This window comes from Pagrus pagrus (assembly GCF_965226575.1).
Source record: "Pagrus pagrus genome assembly, chromosome: 4".
In the NCBI taxonomy this organism is placed as follows: Eukaryota; Metazoa; Chordata; class Actinopteri; order Spariformes; family Sparidae; genus Pagrus; species Pagrus pagrus.
In genome coordinates, this window is record NC_140188.1 from 31,911,540 (window position 1) to 31,932,439 (window position 20,900).

General features: G+C 41.7%; 1 protein-coding gene and 1 long non-coding RNA gene across 6 annotated transcripts in view; one reads left to right on the forward strand and one right to left on the reverse strand.

Annotated features, from left to right (window-relative positions):
* bcas3 (BCAS3 microtubule associated cell migration factor) overlaps positions 1–5,917 on the reverse strand; it is a 372,855-nt gene extending 366,938 nt beyond the window's left edge. For all 3 annotated transcript variants that reach the window (XM_084350099.1, XM_084350098.1, XM_084350100.1), the window contains exons 1-5: positions 5,819–5,917; positions 3,517–3,608; positions 3,285–3,339; positions 1,850–1,925; positions 745–851 (exon numbers count right to left, since the gene is read on the reverse strand). In XM_084350099.1, coding sequence (XP_084206225.1) covers positions 745–851; positions 1,850–1,925; positions 3,285–3,339; positions 3,517–3,587 — 309 coding nt within the window. In that variant the 5' untranslated portion in view covers positions 3,588–3,608; positions 5,819–5,917. The remainder of the gene's footprint in view (positions 1–744; positions 852–1,849; positions 1,926–3,284; positions 3,340–3,516; positions 3,609–5,818) is intronic.
* A 686-nt stretch (positions 5,918–6,603) lies between these two features.
* Positions 6,604–20,595, forward strand: LOC311256291. Of its 3 annotated transcripts, XR_014622475.1 has the most exons (4): positions 6,604–6,638; positions 7,666–7,872; positions 8,460–8,588; positions 20,029–20,595. It is a non-coding gene; the product is annotated as an uncharacterized lncRNA (long non-coding RNA). The 3 variants fall into 3 exon arrangements; XR_014622476.1 differs by lacking the exon at positions 6,604–6,638 and having other exon boundaries at positions 7,665–7,872; positions 8,455–8,588; XR_014622477.1 differs by lacking the exon at positions 6,604–6,638 and having other exon boundaries at positions 7,665–7,872.
* The last annotated feature ends 305 nt before the right edge of the window (positions 20,596–20,900 follow it).

A 20,900-nucleotide genomic window follows, 5' to 3' on the forward strand; every position in this document is an offset into this window, starting at 1 on the left:
TACTTGCGTACACGCGGGAGCGTGCCTCCAGGCAAATATAGTATAGTGACTGTCCAGGCTAGAAAAATGCACTAATGACGTTGTTTTGAGTAAACGCTGGATGTTGCCACTTCACGACACTTGGATTGCAGCGGACGAGCAGTATGGAGGAATATTACAAAGTTTTTGTGTAGTTTTACGGACCTTTTTGTCTCGGACACCATTTACGTCCGTTATTTGATTTTTGCTGCAGGACGGTACCCCCGCGGGTCTCCAGCTGCACTTTGAGGAATAAGAAACTACACCGGACTTCTCATCAGCATGAGGGTGAGTCGCTAATGACTGAATTTCGTTCTAGAGTGAACTATTCCTTTAAGTCTACTGGTTTTCAATACTGGTCTCAATAAGCTCACCTGTGATCTTGAAAAACAGTGAAAAGGTTTTTAGAACAAAACATTTGCAATTAAGTTAAGTTATATGTTAGTTGCGTACTGTATTTCATTTTCACACTAAATCCTAATCTTAAACATACAACTATGACTATAATTCCTCTACAGACTTTGTTAAGAACGGAATGCTTGACTTGTTTTTGGTGCTGACCTATGGTCTGACAGCCCTTACTGTACAGGAGAGCTGTGGCAAAATATTGCTCTATAGTGAGCATTTGATCTGATTGTTTCAGCACACATATCCATCTGAACTTATCATCTTAAAAAAACCTATGGTTCAAAAGGGCCAGGTAGAACCGTTAGGTGTGTGACTTACAGATACGCTCCAGATCTGCATCCCGTCAGTGTAGCCAATCATAAGGCAGAGAGGAGGGTCAGTAGTACCGCTGTGCATCTCCATAAACTCTGGATTGCGCGCAGTGTCTGTGTAAACAGAAAGTGCGACATTAGAAAAGTATAATTAAACGACTATGACAAATAAACCACAAATGAATAACATCATGTTCATTTTTACATAAAATTTTACATTATATGTTTTATAAGCTTCATCTCTATCAGACCACTTTAATTTATTCTATACTGTTTGAGACATTATCCCTTTGCCTTGCAAAAGTCTGCAAAGAATTCCCTCTCATCTAATTGCAAATCTTCACAGCTCCAGATCATTGTCTAATTCTACATTTACAAAATGCAATCCTGTACCGCCACATACATTTTTTGTGTATTGTTCCCTTATACATTGACATTACACAGTGTCTATTTCAAGAGTGCAGCTTAATGCAGCATCATCCCAAACCTAAAAGCTTGTATGTAATTAAACAGCCCCGTAGCAAAAGCAAACAGCCATGTCAGTTTAACATTTAAGTTTATTCTTGAACTCAGAAAAAGCAACTTTAAAAAATTACAGATGGGAAAGAGAAATATTTCAAAGAGGCAGTGGATGTGCTAACCTGCCGAGTACCTATGAGTGAAATTCACAACTTTTCACAAATTTTGGGACTCGGTAGAGCATGTGAAGCCATGTTTGCCATCGTGCAGTTTGAAATGTCACAACCAAACAGGTAGCATGAGAGCAAATACAAGTAGTACAACTTTAACATTCAAAATGATCATTTTCTGATAGATGAAGATATTTCCTTTCAGTGTCTGTACCAAACAGCAGAATTCAGGCAGAGAAATTAGATTAACGCAGCATTCCTTATCAGTGGGCTGAGATATTCTTTTCTCTTGAAGTCAACTGTGTAATTTAGATTACCAAGAACAATGCTAGTTTACATTATTTTCTCTTTTATAGAGTAACTTTTTTAACGGTCTTTGACAGAGATCAGTCATTGCCCTGAAGAACCTAAGGTTGTGCCAACTCTAGCGCTTTCAAAAGTCAAACAAACCCAACTTCAGTTGCCAGAGAGTTAAAGACTTACCGTTGATGTCAGCTTTTTCAAATCGGACCCAAATAATTTTCTCTTTTTCATCTGTGGGAGGAGCACCGGTATATGCCTGTGTTTGAAAGACAGAAGAGAGAGTGGACAAAAATACCATAAAAAAAAAAAAAAAACGAATCCTAGATTACCAGGCGAGGGTATTTCTATAGCAGAATTAAAAATCAGAGAATATCTGTTAGGCAACTCCACAGCGCTGTCTCATCACTGGAAAAGATCTGGCTACTCCAATCAATGTTCTGCCATAGGGTTAGAAAAACACTCTAGCTTGTTTTCATTTCTTGAAACCAGTGACAGTTCTCTTTGATGGAGCGATATGTGCATGCCTCCCCAAGTGCACGTTGCTTTGCATGTGGGGAGGCGTGCCCTGGCATTAAAATGTCAAAATCGCTGCAAAAGAAAAGGTAAGAGCCTCTAGCCTGTTTAGGTTCCTACCCTTAGTGACCAGGTTACTGTTACAGTAACTTGACATTTTGAGCATGTAGGTTGTTTTTTTCACGTAGTGACAGGGATTTTGAAAACAGCAACATGCAGATAGTGTAAGAAAGGGAAATTCAGCCCATAATAGGCACCCAATGACAGGGTTACAACAGTCTACATCTTGTGAGTCAGACTACATTTTTTTGTGTTCTAAACTAACAGACCTTACTGTCTGAATGGATTTGTATGTTTGCTTACTGTAATTTGAGATTACTTAAGATTGCTGTCTACTATTTTGGAGTGACATTCATGACACCCTAGTTTTCCATTTTTTTAGTTTGATTTGGAATTAAATTTAGCGAAAAAAGCGATATATAAAACTTCACATTAAGCATTTGATTGTTATTAATTTTTGTCAACTTTACAAAACTTTAAGATATTATAGCAATATGAAGCACGTAATCTTGTGGATTCTCCTGCACATTGATTTTCTAGCAACTTTGCTCATAAACTTTGCTCATAAACTTTGCACATTACAATGGTTCTCAAATGCATCAACATACCATACAACAAAACATGCTTCTGATAAAACAATTATTTGCTGTGTCCAAATTCCATACCACATACTGACTGTAAGTATATACTATGTGCTACTTAATATATAACTTGTACTGTACTTTTTGTACATTTAATGTTTGTTTTCTGACATCTTTCTCATCATCAACAATTTATTTGTTTCTGAAACTGTGATTAGCTCTGCCATCTCCTTTATACCTGCATTATTGGACAACAGTGTCCATCAACAGCATCGTACAAACAGTGGTTTTAAGTATGTATGCTGACCATGATCAGTTTACTTATCCATGTCATTTTTCTAATATGAACACAACAAAATGAAGACGTGCTGTACTAATTATGATCAGTATAGTAGTGGGGAATAGGGACACCATTTATAGGAGCCATTTGTATGAGTGAATACATGACAGAGGAAAGTTACCTGAGGGACCACATCTTGCAGAAAGGTCACCACACTCTCCATGTAAGACTGCTCCCTGTGACAGCAAAAAAGGTCATGTCATCTCCAATGATAATGCATTTATGGACAGGTAGCTACAGACATATACAGTAGATCTCTCATAAACAGATACATACTACATAAATGCAGTATCATGATTTTAGGGATTTCTAATAACATAATAGAAAAACGTATTGCAGATATCTGTCCTTACGTAGCAGCTTGTGCTCGAACCAGAACCCCTCCAGCACAGCGACTAGGTCTGCGTGGAGAGTCCGACGCCATTATGTCTCCTGTTTTTTTATCCTGAAAAGTTAAAAAGAGATACTTTAACATGACAACAGCATACAAACAAAACTACTTAGTTAGTTTGACACATACTAACTTATACATGCAATGATAGACAAATAGCTCTGTTTCTTTGCAGCATTCATGAATTGGTATGAAATCAGATCTTCTTTGAGCAGTTGCCATACTTCGCTTGGCTTTTTACATCTATGATTCAGCCATATTCTTGGTGTGCCATGTTAACAGGTTTAACATTATTGGTAGAATAAATGTGACATTTCACAGAGTATATTCACTTGGGCAGTACATATACTTTGTAAGACACAGCGAGATATTATCAAACGAGACATAGATTTTGACAGTACGATTTATATCAATATAGTGTGAAGTTGTGCTACATAACCCCTTCTTTTCTGTAAAGCTGTACCAGTTTGCCTCGCTCCTGTGTCAAGCTCTGCACAGAGCTCGGCCTCAGTCACGAGCTCTCTGGCAACATTGAGGGAGATACAGCACTGTTACTCTATTTTCTATCTGTGTCTTTGTCCATGCTGTGTGTAAATATCAATAATGAATAAGTAGAGATATTTAAAACAACGTCTGCATTTTCTTCAGTACTACATACACTTGAAGCACTATGGAAAATTACTTTTTAAACTCCACCCAACACAGAATTTTAATTGTCTCAATTTTTAATTTTCATACTTAATACTGTTAAACTACCATATAGTATACCGTTTTACTATTATACTATGGTTTTGTGGCTTGTGCAGCAAAACTTCCAACATCTGAAGCACCAGTGCTATGTGCAAAAGCAGTTAATGTTACAGCCCTGCTATTTATTTTATATATTTTTTCACATATATGATTTGCAAACTGATATTTTCAGACAGGGAAAGTCAGAGGTTGCTCCCAGAGGGACAGTGGGAACCAGTGGGGACCACAGTGGTGTGTTAATGTGCAACTCCTGTCTTATGGCAACTCTGAGGAGACACACTACCTCTGATTCTGAAACACATAATAAACCTCCTACCTCCCCAACAACAATGTCATCATCCACTCGATGTTTCACTGTGGACATTGTCTAAAGCGTACAACTGTTGATAGAAACTGGATAAATCAAGCTTCTTACGTAGTATGTCTGAGATCACCCATATGGTCAGGGTCAGGAGCTCAGACATCCAGGAGAAAGCAACATAGTTGTACATTAAAAGGAGAACACTGAGGGGTTCCAACATCTGATTAAGCCTCCCAGTCAATACTGGTTAGGAGTCGACTTTCTTGCCAATTTAGTACTGCCAGGTAACCCAAATATGCTGATGGAATTCTATTTCACAGGCGGTCTAAGAATACCTGAGGATCCCCCAGAAGGACTTGGAGGATAAGACTGGGGAAAGGTCTGCTGCCACAATTGACTCAACGCAGAAAAGTGGATGATGACTGGATGCAGACTATAAGACTACAAACCAAATCTAAACTTTAAGTCAGGGATATGTAGCCAGGCGCCACCACTATGCTGAGTGCTAAGTGAATGTGAGTCAGATAAATGAAATCCATAAAAAAAAAATCTTGTCTAAAGAAACTGATCACTCTCAAACATGTATGTCACACATTTACATACCCAAGTCTAATAATTGATCTGCCAAAATCAACAGTGGTGCTATCTAAGGAGAGGAGGTCACGATGCACTTAATCCATTTAGTTAAGTGACATTCAATTGTCATCTGTTTCAGTGGAGTTTAAGTATATTCCATATAAATGCGCGTATCCGGTCTATCGAGCCCTTTAACAGTGTATGTGCGGATTCCGAGGACGATACTATTAACGGTACACTTGCCAAACGCGTATACTACGATGTCAACAACACAAGAGACAGGGGTACGTGCAGTTGTCTGAGAGATGAGCTTCTCTGGCAAAAAGCACTATGAAGCTTGGCTATACTGGCCTCGGTCACATATCCTGAACATGTATTCATTTAGCTTGCACCACTAACAACTAGCGGACCAATACTGGCAACAACTGTGACAACTGACAAGCCAACACAATACAGCAATTGGCTAACGCTCAAGTTATACTGGTAGATAAGGACCCCGCAGCTAACTTAGCTAGCTAGCATTAGCTGATAAAAACTCCCTTGCACTGATAAAACGACACAACTGCAGCCTTGAAGGAGGACATGCATTGGCAACGTTTAAGTTAAACATTATTATCAAGCGGCTTTAAGTACGAACCGAGTTGAAGAACGTTAACTGTATCCTTCCTTATGGACTTGTGTGGTGGTCTGGAGAACGCTGTACAAAAACGTCAAAACACAAACAGACTAGATTTGCGGAACTGTGTTGTGTAACTGGAGCCAATCAGAGAACAGAAACGTTTTCGTCATCCAATCAGCCAACCGTAAGGGCGGAACTAATGAGTACGTCACATTTTGGAACAAAACGTTCAGCAGAATAAAACATGTGTCTTGTGTTCACAGTGATATCTAATGTATTACTGCAGTCAAGCAAGCATTCACTTAAAACACGAGCAACCTAGCCTCCATGTTGTTTTGAGGTGCATATGTACTTGGCATTAAGGGAAAAGTGTCCAAGACCTGATTCCAAAATAAAATCTAATGTTGTGATCAAAATTAAAGCCCTCTTAAATGTAGGGGTAAAGCAATATTTATTTTTTTCACTCAGACTGTGATTGATATTAAAAGTTGTCACTTTAGATGCCAGTATCAAAGCATTGTTATGTGAATTTCTGAAGCAGAGAAGGTGGATCCAAATGCACGAGACAACAGGCAGGAATATAAATGGATGAAGTTTATTCAGGACCAACGGCTGGAAAAGGCAAACATGGCAGGATTGGAGAAATGCAACAGAAACAGGCAAACAAGATATTAATGGTGCTGACTGGGAAGAGGGAAGAGCTAATGAAGGAGATGTAGTGCAGGTGTGAAGGGAGGGCAGACTGGGGAAGAACTCTGGTTACAGGGCTGGGCTAATTAAATGGATACAAGACCGGTGTGGAGGGAAAATCAGGCTGGTGAGGAGCACAAGAAAACAGGTAGGGAGAAAAGATCACTGAAAAAGGGCGAAAGACACTACAAAAACCTTGAAAACACACACACTGAATGAAATGACGGAATCATGAAAATTTTAAAAAGAAAGTCCTCTAAAATGTGTAAACACATTTTCATTCACAGCCTATTTTCAAACACAGCCCCATATTGTCTGTTAAACTCTTAAAAATATTCTTTATTATTATACGAACACAGAGAAGAGGGGGATCAGATCATTGTGATGCATTAGATGTCTGAAAAGTGAGAACAACTGGAGAATGCAGTGGTTTGCCAACTGATTGCCAAAAAGGAACAGTGCAGGAACCTGAAACGTCCAAGTGGCAGTAAAAAGTGATTATTTTTGTTGGCCTATTGCTGTCTTGCACTTGATATTTAGGTTTTGTATTTTCAGCTGACACATATTGAATCACATTAAAGTAAGTGCTACTGAGTGCATTTTCCAATTATACGTTTCATGTAGGCACATTGCTAACTTTTAATCTCAGTGCTTCCGAAAGCTTTTTTCCCCACTATGTTCTCATGTGAATACTGTTGGCACTTACAATATTAATGAGGTAATAATACAAACTCAGAAATACTTGTCTTTTCCATTACTGAATGAACAAGCAGGAAAATAAGGTCCCCAGAACCCTGTTTGAAGCTAGAAAGGTGGCAGGGCCCGCCAAATACAAACAAAGCAAAAAAAATTGTGTTGTCCCTTTTAAGGTCAGTTTGTTTATTCAGTTCATTCAGTCATGACAACAGAGTTTGTTTATTAAGTTTGTTTAAGAATGAATAAATCAGTCAGTGCAGATCTTTCTCTTCTGATTCAAATGTCTTCCCTAAATCTACATAGTGCACCTTTAATCTGTAGGGTCTGGGGCCCTACAGCAGCCTGCTTTGTCTGGTTTGCATTTCAGCCTTGAACGTCCCCATCAAAGCATCTTAGCTATGAAGTGATGGTAACAGTTTGTAAGCTAAGAAGCTACTCATCAGTGAGTGATTCTAGCATCTTATATTTGACTAACATAGGCTGCTACACGTGAAGTCCAGTTTCGGGACGGACTGTTGAGGCCAGCTGCATTGATGCACGTCCCGTGACAATCACGTCTCGCGCACCTCCAGTCCAGATGTTTCATGGAGCAACAGCTGGTTGTTTTGTGTTTTCTCAGCTCTACTACACCAAAGTAAAGATTGATAAGGACAACAGAAGATGTGCCTCATTGAAGCAGCTACCAGGTGAGCCTGCTGTATTTGATATTGTGTTTTTAATCACTGACATCAGCCTGCTTTGGCCCAGTCTGTCCAGGTGTTACTACAGATGGTCTATATAAAGTATGCATGCTAACAGTCATATAACAGTTGCTTTAAACCAAGTTTGTTCATTAAGCAGGTTAATTCATTAGTCTATTATTAGCCATAGCTAACAGCTTGTCAGCTAACTTGGCTAACTATGTTTAACAGTTTTTTATGTTGAATATATTTGAACTTGTAGACTGACGCCATTGCACCAGCCTATTTTTTGTACTTTAGTAATATTATTCACGTGTCCAGTTGTGCTCTAGTTCCTTATGTGACTGACCTAAATGTAACTAAAAAAGTAAGTAATATAGCTAGTAACGTTAGCTTATAAAGGTAATACAGGCTCACATATAAAGTGGATATATGATCTGCTGTAACATTTGTTCAGTAGCCTACAATATCAATACTATTCAGCTAATTGTATATTATGATATTATTAAATATCATATAATATAATAGACATGTTAGAAAATGTAAACAAAAAACAAAAATAACTCGTCAAATCTGCTGCTTTTCAAGCAAAGCCCTGACCTAAACCCAATTGAGCATCTCTGGAGAGACATGAAAATGGCTGTCCACCAACGTTCACCATCCAACCTGACAGAACTGGAGAGGATCTGCAAGGAAGAATGGCAGAGGATCCCCAAATCCAGGTGTGTAAAACTTGTTGCATCATTCCCAAGAACACTCATGGCTGTACTAGCTCAAAAGGGTGCTTCTACTCAATACTGAGCAAAGGGTCTGAATACTTATGACCATGTGATATTTCAGTTTTTCTTTTTTAATAAATTTGCAACAATTTCTACATTTGTTTTTTTCTGTCAAGATGGGGTGCTGAGTGTACATTAATGAGAAATAAAATGAATGAATGAAATGCAATGAATGAACATGCTGCAATGAAACAAAGTGAAAAATTTAAAGGGGTCTGAATACTTTCCGTACCCACTGTATATGCTCAACCTTGCACATTGAAAGCCTTTTCCTCCTCTAAAAGGTATCAGAATCAGAAATTCTTTTATTAGTCCCACAAACAGGGAAATTTGTGCATCACAGCAGCCAAAGGACAGTTCAATATGACAATATACCACCAACAATGGACCAGAGAACCCTTTCATGATCCATGGCAGTAGTGGATAGGCTGGGTCTATGGCTATTAGTAGAGGCACCTGGACTTGGTGAACACAGCTGCCTCGCGTGCACTGCCAGCTGATCCAACACAAATATCCCTGTTCTGGAACTGATCATCCACAAGTGCCTGTAACACTATGGGTGGCCACCCTTTCTGGTTCATATAATCCCGGTATCCATCGGATTGGGGAAGGATGGAGATATGGGTCCCAGATAAACATTAAACAAAACATAATACCCCAGCCAGCCTCCTGGCTGACTGACTGCTTCTCTGGTCAGGTGGAATGGAGTGAGAGTGAGAGTGAGAGCGAGAGAGAGCCCAGTGCCCTACCCCCTCTTATTGGTTATTTCTAATCGGCCAGACCCCTATTACCTGGAAAGGCAGGAGGCCAAGCATCAGCCACAGTGGCACATCCTGGCCAGCAGAGGGGGAACATGTAACACGAGCAATTAGATGTTTCTCCTTTTATATGACCTGTTTGCTGCTGCGTTGCTGTAGTGATGCTGCGGCAGTAAAAGGGGAGGCTGCACTTGAAAACTGTAGACGCTAGGTGGCAGCAGACCTGAATCCTGATGATGACAGTAAAATCCTGATGACAGGATTTTACTTTATGCCCTGTTTGACCACAATGTACTCAGCAATGGCAGAGTGGCGCTGTCGGTATTTCGGCTGGTTGACTCCACAGGAAGCAGATGTATGTAGTCTGAGGCTATGTTAATATGACTGCTTTGGCTGATATTTAACTTTAACAGCTCTTCTGTGAACTAAGTGAAATAAACTAAATATGTGTAACGTTAAGTTACTGTTTATACTTGCATAAGCCTATAAGTCAAAAATACAGTCTGAGGTAAAGGTTTAGGCCCAGCTTGAAGGCAGTGTGGAGATTGTTGTTAATTCGCTGTTGCAGAGTGCGGTACACCCAGATTAACTGATGCACTTCTTCATTACATTGTTTGAGGGAGCTGTCGGTAACTGCATACTTGTGGACGCAACCATCACTAATGCCAATGTAGCACCTCAGGGATTTAGTTATTTTCATTTGTCTTACCCGTGACAACACATTAGTTAAGGTTGAAAGGGCTATGGCTGTTGGTAGCTGTTGTTTATTTTGTCAAAATACGCCAAAATGTAATTTTATGGGTTATAATTAGGGCCGGGACTCGATTAAAAAAATTAATCTAATTAATTAGAGGCTTTGTAATTAATTAATCGAAATTAATCGCATTTTTAATCGCATATAAATATTTGACCTGAGAACAGTGAGAAGCAATTTTTTTCATATAGGTTTTAGTATACCATTGAATAATGACCGAATAAAAAAAAAAGAAAGAAAAAAAAAGTTCCTTTGTAATATTTACATTTTTGGGGATACTGAATTTTAGGTCTTCATTGAATGTTAGCCATAATTATTACTATTAAAATAAACTGAATAAATAAAGACATGGGATGTTTCATTCGGTGTGTAATGGACATATATATATATATAATGTATTAGTTTCACTTTTTGAATTGAATTAGTGACATAGGCCTTAATAAACTCTCCCATGACATTCTCATGCACCTGTACATCAGAAACAATAGGAGTGATAGGTACAGTAGGATATGCAATAATTAACTACTGCATACATCTTGACAGCTCTACTTTACACTGTTGATTTGTATAATCCCAACAGACATGTCCAGTGATTTTCAGCTTTCTGTGTTTACATTTGTCTGTTTTGATGATACAAGTCAGCGGTCCTTAAATGTGTGTTTCTCTTCTATAAAACACATTCTACATCGCGGAGGCAACGTCTCTCCACTTAGGGCTTCCTTCACCTTTGAAACGGGGCAGAGCTCCGTGGGAAACACCTGCCTGACACAGCAACGTATGGGGGAAAAAACGGCGTCACCGTAGCACGAATGCACGCGCCTACGCGCCGCTTTGGGTTGTGAGCGCGCATGTCGCACGTCTACGTTGGAAGCTAATAGGTAGGCTATTATCAGTATAGTCAGAGGCAACCATGAATGAGTTTGCCTCAGTTTCACGTGATTGTCACTGTCAGCCTGTTAATTTTACTGACCCGAGCTGAGACGCACCCCAAGTGTCGGCGGCTTTTTAACTCCTTAAATAATCGTGCTCCAGTATAATCGTTATGCCTGAAACTCATCCAGTGAGAAACGTTCCGCGGTGCAAATATAAGTGCGATTAAAATGCGTAAATTTTTTTAACGCGTTATTTTTTGTGTAATTAATTCATCTTAATTAACACGTTAAAGTCCCGGCCCTAGTTATAATTCTTCGGACGATGGGGCTAAACTAGCTAATATGTGCTAACGGCAGTTGCCACTTGTTGCCATAACAACATTAAACATCACATAATGTTATGGGCTGATGGAATGTGCAGATTCAGGCTACATTGTAAATACAGATAAGATCCCTTGTAGTCAGCACAGTATGCATTGTTTCAGTAGTTAGTAAACCTATAGAAAAGAATACCTTTTGATATATTAGAATGAATCATTTTTTGGGATAATTTGGGATACTGTGATTTTGATTCAATACTGTGATTATTGCCATGTATTCTATTCTATATATTTTTTTATTTCTGTCGTTATTGTAGTAACTAACTGATGGAAAAAACTACAAAGAGGTCATTTGAATTGCGCAGCATGCATTTGTAGTGTTACAAAGGCTCTTGCTCTCAGTGTGACAATGCACCTTTTGGGGGCTGGAAGACCAGAAGCCCATTCAGTGAACAAAAAGATTCACTGTACTGCTAATCAGGTGTTGTACTGGAAGATAAGCAGCAGATATTTGTGAACACACTATTTAATAACTAGTAACCGCAATATCCCCAGACTCCCTTCAAAAGACCACACAATTTTGTTTGTTGTTGACTTAGGAGAAACTTTCATTAGTTAGTAGAAATTACAGAAAATAAACAAAATATATCACAAAGCATAGAGCAGGATCGGCAGCCTTTTCGGTGTCCTGTGCCAATTTACAATGTTTAGGCCTATATTTTTTTTATTTGCGCATTGATTTTGAGCCTTGTTTATTGTCTGTTGCTGTTTGTATTTGACATAAGATGAAAATAGCAATAGCAATAATTGTTCTACCTGGAGATGATGGGCGAGCTCTGAGACTGGTTTGTGTGCGCTGGGCTGGACAGCAGCCAGCAGCTCTGGTGGTCGCACTGTTAAGCTTTATTAGGCTACATTATAATTGCTTATTTGTTGTTAGTGAGGATAATTTTAGATGTTGCTCACTGTTTATAGCCTACACTATTAACAACATCAAGATCTAGGTTTGTCCAGCGGCAGTTTGGCATGTAGCAGATGCATGATTACACATGCAATAAACTTAGCCTTAACTTTAGATAGTCCTGAGTAGGGCATTAACAGAAAAGCCGATTTGTCGACGTGTCGACGTCAGTGGCGCAAGTCGACGACCCCTGAGAGTGGTCGACAAGTCGTGTTTTTTTGTTGGTTTTTTTAGGCAGTGAACAGTGACAACGAATTTGTCTTCAAAATAAGAGCTTTACATTGCACCCCATTGGATTTTAGAACTGGGTTCTTAACGGGGGGCTTTTAATTTAAAAGTAGCGACCGTTCGTAGCTTGCCGCTACACAACAAGCTGACAGCAGCTACTAGCTGTTTGGTTGTGTCCGCTAGCTGTCAGCTACAGAGACCGAGGAGACGCTAGCATCTCCCGGATCTCAGCGGCTTTCCAGTTGCTCATCTTGACGTCCGCGGATGAAGTGATGGACTGATTGCGGTGATCAGCTGTTTCCTGTTTTTAAAACTCTCCGGCTGTGGGCCAGACACACATCCCATGTATGGAGGTGTTCCTCCGCTGTGTCAATGTGATGACGTCATCAAAACGACTTGTCGACTCGACTTCGACTTTATTGACAGATACGTCGACTTGAAAAAATCTGAAGTCATTAATGCCCTAGTCCTGAGTAACATCCAACCAGGATTCTGATTCTGACACAGTAAACTGCTAATAAATGCGCTTTGACACACGCTTTGATACGGACTGAATCAATGAGGAAATGAAACGGCATGTCTGGTTCCAGTGGGAGGAGAGGGAAGCTCAGGACCCTGATGTGTTCACTGTATTCTGCACTGCTTACATGTCCCACCTGGTGGTTGTTGGTGCTCACTGCAGCTAATGCAAAATCAGCTGGATAAAATATGAGTCCCCCTCCCTTTCCTGCCATGTCGCGGTACCTTTAATGCTGCGACAATGCCATCCTCTGAAAGCAGAAACATCTGTATGTGTTACCAGGATGATTATCAAATTATTTTATATAAGTAGGTCTATGTATACAGGGATTATACAGATCTATGATAACATAAATTCCTGAACAGTTCACATCAGCAAACAGATTTATAGCTCATGAAAACGTACTAAAATCACGTCCCTACAAACACAAAATGTCTAGTCTGCACTTACAATTAGGCTACTGTGTTCAAATACACCATAACTTTCTTTGTCCTGTCAGCATTTGACATGAATAAAATTTTAAACTAGGAGGTTAACGTTGGCTGATTTAACAGCAAACATTATCAACAGCCAACAGATGAAACTCATGAAAAATATACATACCTGTAGACCATCATGTTGCCAGCTCATACTAGCTGTGTTCCCAGGATAAATTGATGAGCTTCAAGCCTCAAAACCAGTTTTATGGCAAATCCCATCTGTTTTTATGTAAAATTCTCAAAGCAGTTCTCCGGGAAAATGAATACAGCAAGCACAACTGGCTGGGACATCACGACTTTTCAAAATAAACTGCACCCACTGCGCTACGAACAGCTGGTTTGGGTATCCTGGCAACTTGGCAACACTGACAGGCCTGGACATACCTGGCCAGAGCACCGCTGCCGTAATAGTTCCCATGTTCTTTTCCACACCATGGCCATAGTCCTGGTGAACATTACAGACTGGACAAACTGGATGTGTGTGCAGCGCTGTTGCATGGCATTAACTCTCGCTTTTCATTTCGACGTCCATGTTAACAGGTTGCACCGTTCACACTGGATGCATGAGACCACTCAGACCGATCTTCAAGTGGGTGTCAAGCGTGGCTGTTGCGTCACGTTATCTAGAGATTCAGAGTTTCACCTATTTCTACCGCGAAACGTGTGTGGTTCTCTGCAAAATGTATCTGAAAGCGAGATGTACACAGTCATGTCGACATCATACCAGCATTTCACTACAGTTTTAATGTCTGTATGTGTCGAATACGCGAGTGAGCAGCAGCAGCTCGGTAACACAGCCACCACGCAGCACACAGGCATCCAGTGTTTCTAGCCTGTTAGTCAACACTGTAAGACTACAGGCAACTGCAACACTGCCCCAGCACCATTGGAAAAAAAAAAACACGCTCCACAACCAACATTGTTGGAGTAGTGCCAATACAGGCCAAAATACAAGCTTCCACTCATCATGGTTGGTACATTGTTTACGCCTCCAGAACACCAAGACTCCCCAGATGACTGGGTCAACAAATGTCAAAGAGTGTCTGATGAGGCAGGGCTACAACAGCAGCTGGATTTGCTCCAGTCTTTTTAACCTGCAGGGCTCGCTGTAAGGGTTTGGGAAGTGAGGTGCCAGGGACCATGGCTTCCATATCCTGTGGTTCGGGTGGATGCAGATGGAATAGGGTATCCACATTCTTATTGCCTCTCCCTAAGCAGTATTTGAGCTCGAAGTCAAAGGATGCAAGATGGACTACCAAACATTGTTCAGTGGCACTGAGCTTAGGAGATGACAAGCAACTAAGTGGATTGTTGTCTGTGTAGACAACACATTTGTGGCCAAGCAGAGACTCCCTGAAGTTCTCTGTCATAGCCGACTTGAGCGCCAAGAACTCCAATTTCATCGAGCTGGTTCAGTTGCTGCCTATTGCTGATGCAGGCTCGGTTTTTCGGTTTTCCACTGTGCAACTAAATGCCTCTCTTCTTGTAATTCAACCCAGACCAATAAAAGGAAGCCCTACAGTTGAGTTGTGGTGGTGTGATGAGCAGCCTCCTGATGTGACTTGGGTTTGTGGGAGGAGTCTTGGTTGATCAGAGGCACCTGGGCCCAGTGTTCCTGAGATTATAAAACCCATGATTCATTCATTCATTCTTTCTCTCTCTCCTCTCCAGCAGATGTCCCACGGGGTGATGTGGCAGCCGCAGTTCTCCTAAGTTCCATTATTCTCAGTTCATGCACTTTACAACATACACCCATTACATTTTAAACACATGCACATCCTACACTACTGATAGTACTGATGATCACATCCCATTTGATCATTATTTTCCTTTGTTGCACATATGTTAAATAAATATACTTTGTTAAAACCTCCTTACTTCAGTGTGTCTCCCATCTTGTCATGGTCCAAAGTGCCAGGTTGTGACAAATGGGGGCTCGTCCGTTCGTGGTTTTCAGTAACACGTTTGTGGTTTGTTAGACAGATAGTTGAGTTGGTAGATTTGTTTGGCACGTGTTTGTGTTTACGCGTTGATCAGCTGATGAGGGCCTGGTGCGCGTGTAGGTCGGTGGTGAACGCTGTTGTTGTTTCCCTGTTGCCTGAAGGTTTTGGGGGGTCGCGCTGAATTTGAAAGGTTTTCACGTCCGTGGAAGCATTTGGATGCGTTTTGGTTTTTTTTTGCAGATGCAAAAAATTGTCCTGATGCTGACAAGACTTTGATGCTTCAGTGCCTCCTTACGGGTAGGGCCCAGGAAGCATATTCGGCGCTGAGTGCGAGTGACTGTAGGAGTTATGCTAAGGTAAAATCTGCTGTCTTGAAAGCATATGAGTTGGTCCCCGAAGCTTACCGTCAAAAGTTTAGGAACTGGGGGAAAGGTGACAAGCAAACTAATGTTGAATTTGCTCGTGATTTGCTATGCCATTTTAGCCACCGGTGTTCCGCTGCGAGTGTCGAGAGTTTTGAGGGGCTTTATGAGTTGATAGTGTTGGAACAATTTAAAAATTCAATTCCTCAGCGCATTGCAACTTATGTAAGTGAACAAAAAGCAACCACCGTACTTAGAGCGGCTGAGCTGGCTGACGATTTTGTGTTAACGCACAAGAGTGTTTTTGGTGAGGTGTGCGCGGCCAGTGAGGTAAGACGTAGAAGTAATAACCACGGTAGCTCTCGTTACGATGTTCAGTCCTCAGTAGCGGGTCCCGCGCATACATTTAAAGCCTCACGTATGAGAGATGATGGTGGCAGAGGGGGCTTATGTCATTATTGTCAGGGCGCAGGCCACTGGAAGGATCAATGTCCGGTGTTGCGGAGTGTGAATAAACGTAAATCTTATGCATCTGCTCCTGCTCCAGCCTTGTCGTGTTCCAGTGCTCAGGGGCCAGGTCCTGAATGTGTTGGTCCAGAGAGTGGTGATGATTTTGAGCCTTTCATTGCTGATGCTGTCGTTTCTCTGGTGGGTAGTGAGGAGCGTGTGCAATTTTTGAGAGATACAGGTACTAAGCATTCGTTCATTTTGGGATCAGTATTGCCTCTTTTGCCTGCAACAGAAACGGGGGATTTTATACTGATGCGAGGTATGGAGATGGGATTGGTACCTGTACCGCGGCACAATATGGTGCATGATTGTGATCTGGTGCAAGGTGTTGTTGCCGTTGGTGTGCGTCCAGCATTGCCAGTTGATGGTGTGGAGTTACATCTAAGCTGATGGTAACGGTTGGGCCGGATGAGTGCGGTCGGGAATATCCAGAAGTGTTTCCAGCCTGCGCCGTGACCCGTGCACAGCGGGCTATGGCTGCTTCAGATTCGGTTGTTAGTGGAGAGCAAAAAGAGACGAAAGTTGTGATTCCTCTACCTGATCTTCCCCTGTCCATTCCTCGGGCAGAGTGGGTTAAAGGTCAGCAGGTTGATCAGTCTCTGTCCAGTTTGGTGACCAGTGCTTTGCCTGAGAGTGAAATGAGAAATGTGGCTCGTGGCAATTTTTTCCAGGATGAGTTGCTTGTGAGGAAATGGGTGCCCTGTGAAGGTGACTTTGTCAGTGAGCCGGTGTTTCAAGTTGTTGTGCCTGAAAAATTTCGTAACACAGTATTAAAGACTGCACATGATGAATCAGGTCATTTGGGTGTGAGAAAAACGTATGACCGAGTATTGCGATATTTTTTTTTTCAGTTAAGCCGAGTCAGTCAATCAAGCCAGCACCTCTTTGTCCCATTCCAGCGATCAGTCACCCATTTGAACATTTGATTATAGATTGTGTGGGGCCTTAACCAACCTCAAAATCTGGTTGCTCTTATTTGCTAACTGTGATGTGCCAGGCGACAAGATACCCTGCAGCATATCCTGTGCGTTCTATTTCTGCAAGATCAATAGTCAAGGCGTTGACAGTTTATCTCCATTTTTGGCATTCCACGTGTGATTCAAGGCTCTAATTTTACATCTCACTTGTTTTCACAGGTGTTGAAGCAGTTGAAGGTAAAGCACAATTGTGCGTCTTCGTTTCATGCCCAGAGTCAGGGAGCGTTGGAGCACTTTCACCAAACATTAAAGTCCCTGTTGTGTGCTTATTGCACGGAGATAGGGGGAGATTGGGAGGAAGGCCTACCTTGGTTAATGTTGTCAGCCCGAGAAGTTGTGCAGGAGCACTAGGTTTAGTCCTAATGACCTTGTTTTCGGCCATACAGTGCGTGGTCCCTTGGCAGTCCTGCAGGATGGCTTGGGTGATACTGATCCACCAAAAAATCTGATTGATTATGTGAACGGTTTCCGTCATCGTTTGTATACAGCTGCTGAAAAAGAACGTGAAAATCTGGAAGTGGCTCAGTCTAAAATGAAAACTGTGTATAACCGCCGGGCAGAGCGTCGCCAGTTTAGTCCTGGAGATCAGGTTTTGGCTCTCACTCCGGTTGTAAGTTCACCGTTCCAGGCACAGTTCTCAGGTCGGTACACTATGGAGCGACAAGTTTCAGAGCAAAATTATTTCATATCCACTCCGAAGCGTAGGAAGTCTTCTCGCCTTTGTCATGTTAACCTGTTGAAGCCATATTATTCACGTGATGCTATTGTTGCACCTGAGTCCAGTGCACAGTGTAGATGTCAGTCCTGTACTCACTGTTGGTTCTGTGTCCTCAGCTTTGATGGCTCCGGGTATGGTGAACATGGGGGAGGTGGATGTTCAAACACCTGATGACCCTGTGATGTGTGGTAGGCTAAAAAATTCAGAGACATTGTGTAACTTGGAGAGTTTATTTGTTCACTTATCTGAAGTTCAAAGCAGTGAACTGAAAGAGGTAATCAGGGAGTATCCGGTCCTGTTTGGTGATACACCATCGCATACACACTTGTTAGAACATGATCATGATGTTGGAGACAGTACACCAATTAAACAGTGTTTCTATAGGTGTGCACCACACAGACAGAAGGTAATGGAATCTGAGGTCAACTATATGCTGGACAATCACATTGCAGTTCTATCGTCATCCAGTTGGGTGTCACCCTGTCTGCTGGTTGATAAGTCTGACAAGTCTCCTAGGTTCTGTACTGACTATCGAAAAGTAAACAAAGTCACGAAGTCAGATTCTTATCCGTTGCCGCGAATGGAGGACTGCATAGACCAGGTCGGTGCAGCAAAATTTGTGAGCAAGTTCAACTTGCTGAAGGGGTATTGGCAAGTTCCGCTGTCTGCTCGTGCCAGGGAGATTTCTGCGTTTTTAACGCCTATAGAATTGTATGAATACACTGTGATGAGTTTTGGGCTACGGAACGCACCAGCAACTTTTCAGCGTCTAATGAATTTGGTTGTTGCAGGTCTTGAAGGCTGTGCAGTTTATCTGGATGATGTAGTTGTCTTCAGATGCTCATGTCCAGCGCGTCCGTGCCTTGTTCAGTCGTTTAGCTGAGGCGCGACTCACAGTCAGTCTTGCAAAGTGTGAGTTTGCCAGAGGGACGGTGACGTATCTTGGCCGGGTGGTTGGACAGGGCCAGGTGCGTCCAATCGATCCTAAAGTCAAAGCTTTTGTGCAGTATCGGGCTCCAGCTACGAAGAAAAAAACTGATGCGTTTCCTGGGCTTAGTCGGCTATTATAGTAGTTTTTGTAAAAACTTTTCAACTGTAGTTGCACCGCTGACTGACCTGTTGAAGGGCAGGGTGAAATTTGTGTGGTCTCCTAACTGACAAAGTGCTTTGAGAATGTGAAATCCCTCCTGTGCTCAGTTCCAGTCCTGGCTGCACTGTGCTTGCATAAGCCGTTTAAGATCCAGGCAGGTGCCAGTCAAGTGGGCGCGGGGGCAGTGTTGTTGCAGGAGGAGGGGGGAATTGATAAACCTGTGTTACTTCTCAAAAAAGTTCAACTCGTACCAGCTGCACTACTCAACAATAGAGAAGGAAGCGCTGGCCCTCATTTGGGCGCTTCAGCACTTTGAGGTTTATGTTGGTACTGTGGGGGAACCAGTAATCGTGTATACTGACCATAACCCATTGACCTCTTTGAGTTAATGGCCGATGCTTTTTCTCGTGCCCCTGTGGGCTAAATAGTAGTCTGTTAGAAGTGTGAGAATTAATACTGTGATTATAAATTGTTGTAAATCCTGTTATCTACGTGTCTACCCTACGTGTCTCACTGTCACGTGTGTGTGTGTTCTCAATATTTTCCTGACTGAGAGGAAGGACACGCTGAAGTTCTCTTTGACGCTTTATTAGCTTTCACACTGTTGGGTGTCATGATTGTGGACTTCTTGTGGGTATTTTTATATGTGCTTTGTGTGTTTGGTCTTTCTATGTGCTCTGAGACTTTTTCGCTGGGCGTGGTTTCCATGGTCAACTGGAGCTCCTGTACTTCACACACCTGTAGCTCATCTATCATCAAGCGCCACATTGTTTCTGCATTACTACATGGCATCTATGGCTGAACCTCTCAATCTATTTCTAGTGTTTTCTGTACTCATTTGCCAGGCTGCTGCCTTCTCATCTAACTTTTGTATCATCTCATCGTTCCTAGAGCCAGTGCCATTCCGAGCTCCAGCGCCACAGCCACTCTGCTGCCCAGCTACCTGCTCCTCAGTTCACCACATGATCTCTCTGGGATCCACTGCTTCACACTCGGCGGAGCCTTCACCTGACCCAAAGTTTCCACTGGAAGCATGTGCGTTGCGTTCAGGTTTGGTGTGGTTTTGCTCTGTCGTCCATCGTCCGGCAACCCCCACCGGCTGCGTTTTGAGCTGCCGGACAGCTGGAATTGCGAGACCGAGGAGTTCCTGCGATAATTACATAATTACGTGCAACCGCAGTTATGCATATGTGTTGTTGGTGCAGCTGACTCATTAGCTCAGGACCTCAAAGTTCTTTGCACTCAACACCGAAGTCAGAAAATAAAAGTCTTGAATCCAAAGGTCTTCGTTTATCCTGTTTACTGATGAACTTGCATCATACGCAAAAAAACTTATGATCTTGACTTTCTACAAAATTCACTGACTAAGTGTAGGTCAAAAGACTGTGTTGCTCCAAGGTCCAGTGGCTTCTGACCACTTTGTTAAGTTTCTAATTCAAACAGCCAATCAGATTTCGCCATTCCAAACGTCACTGCTTCACTATTAATATTCATAATTTTTGTTTTATATGCAACACAGAATTTATCTGGTCTTGAAAATATAATCAAACTTAAATTTCTCAATATAAAATTATTCTTAAGTGCAATATAATAACAGAACAATCACATCCGGCCCCTAATTGACTAGGCCTTAGCATATCAATTACCAACTTAAACTCGAATTGGAGCCATTTACATTCGTACATTTGACATTGTCTCTAAATTCCCTTTAGCTAGGATCTTCTTCTCTTCACAGATAAGTATTCAAAGGTAAGCATTAACAT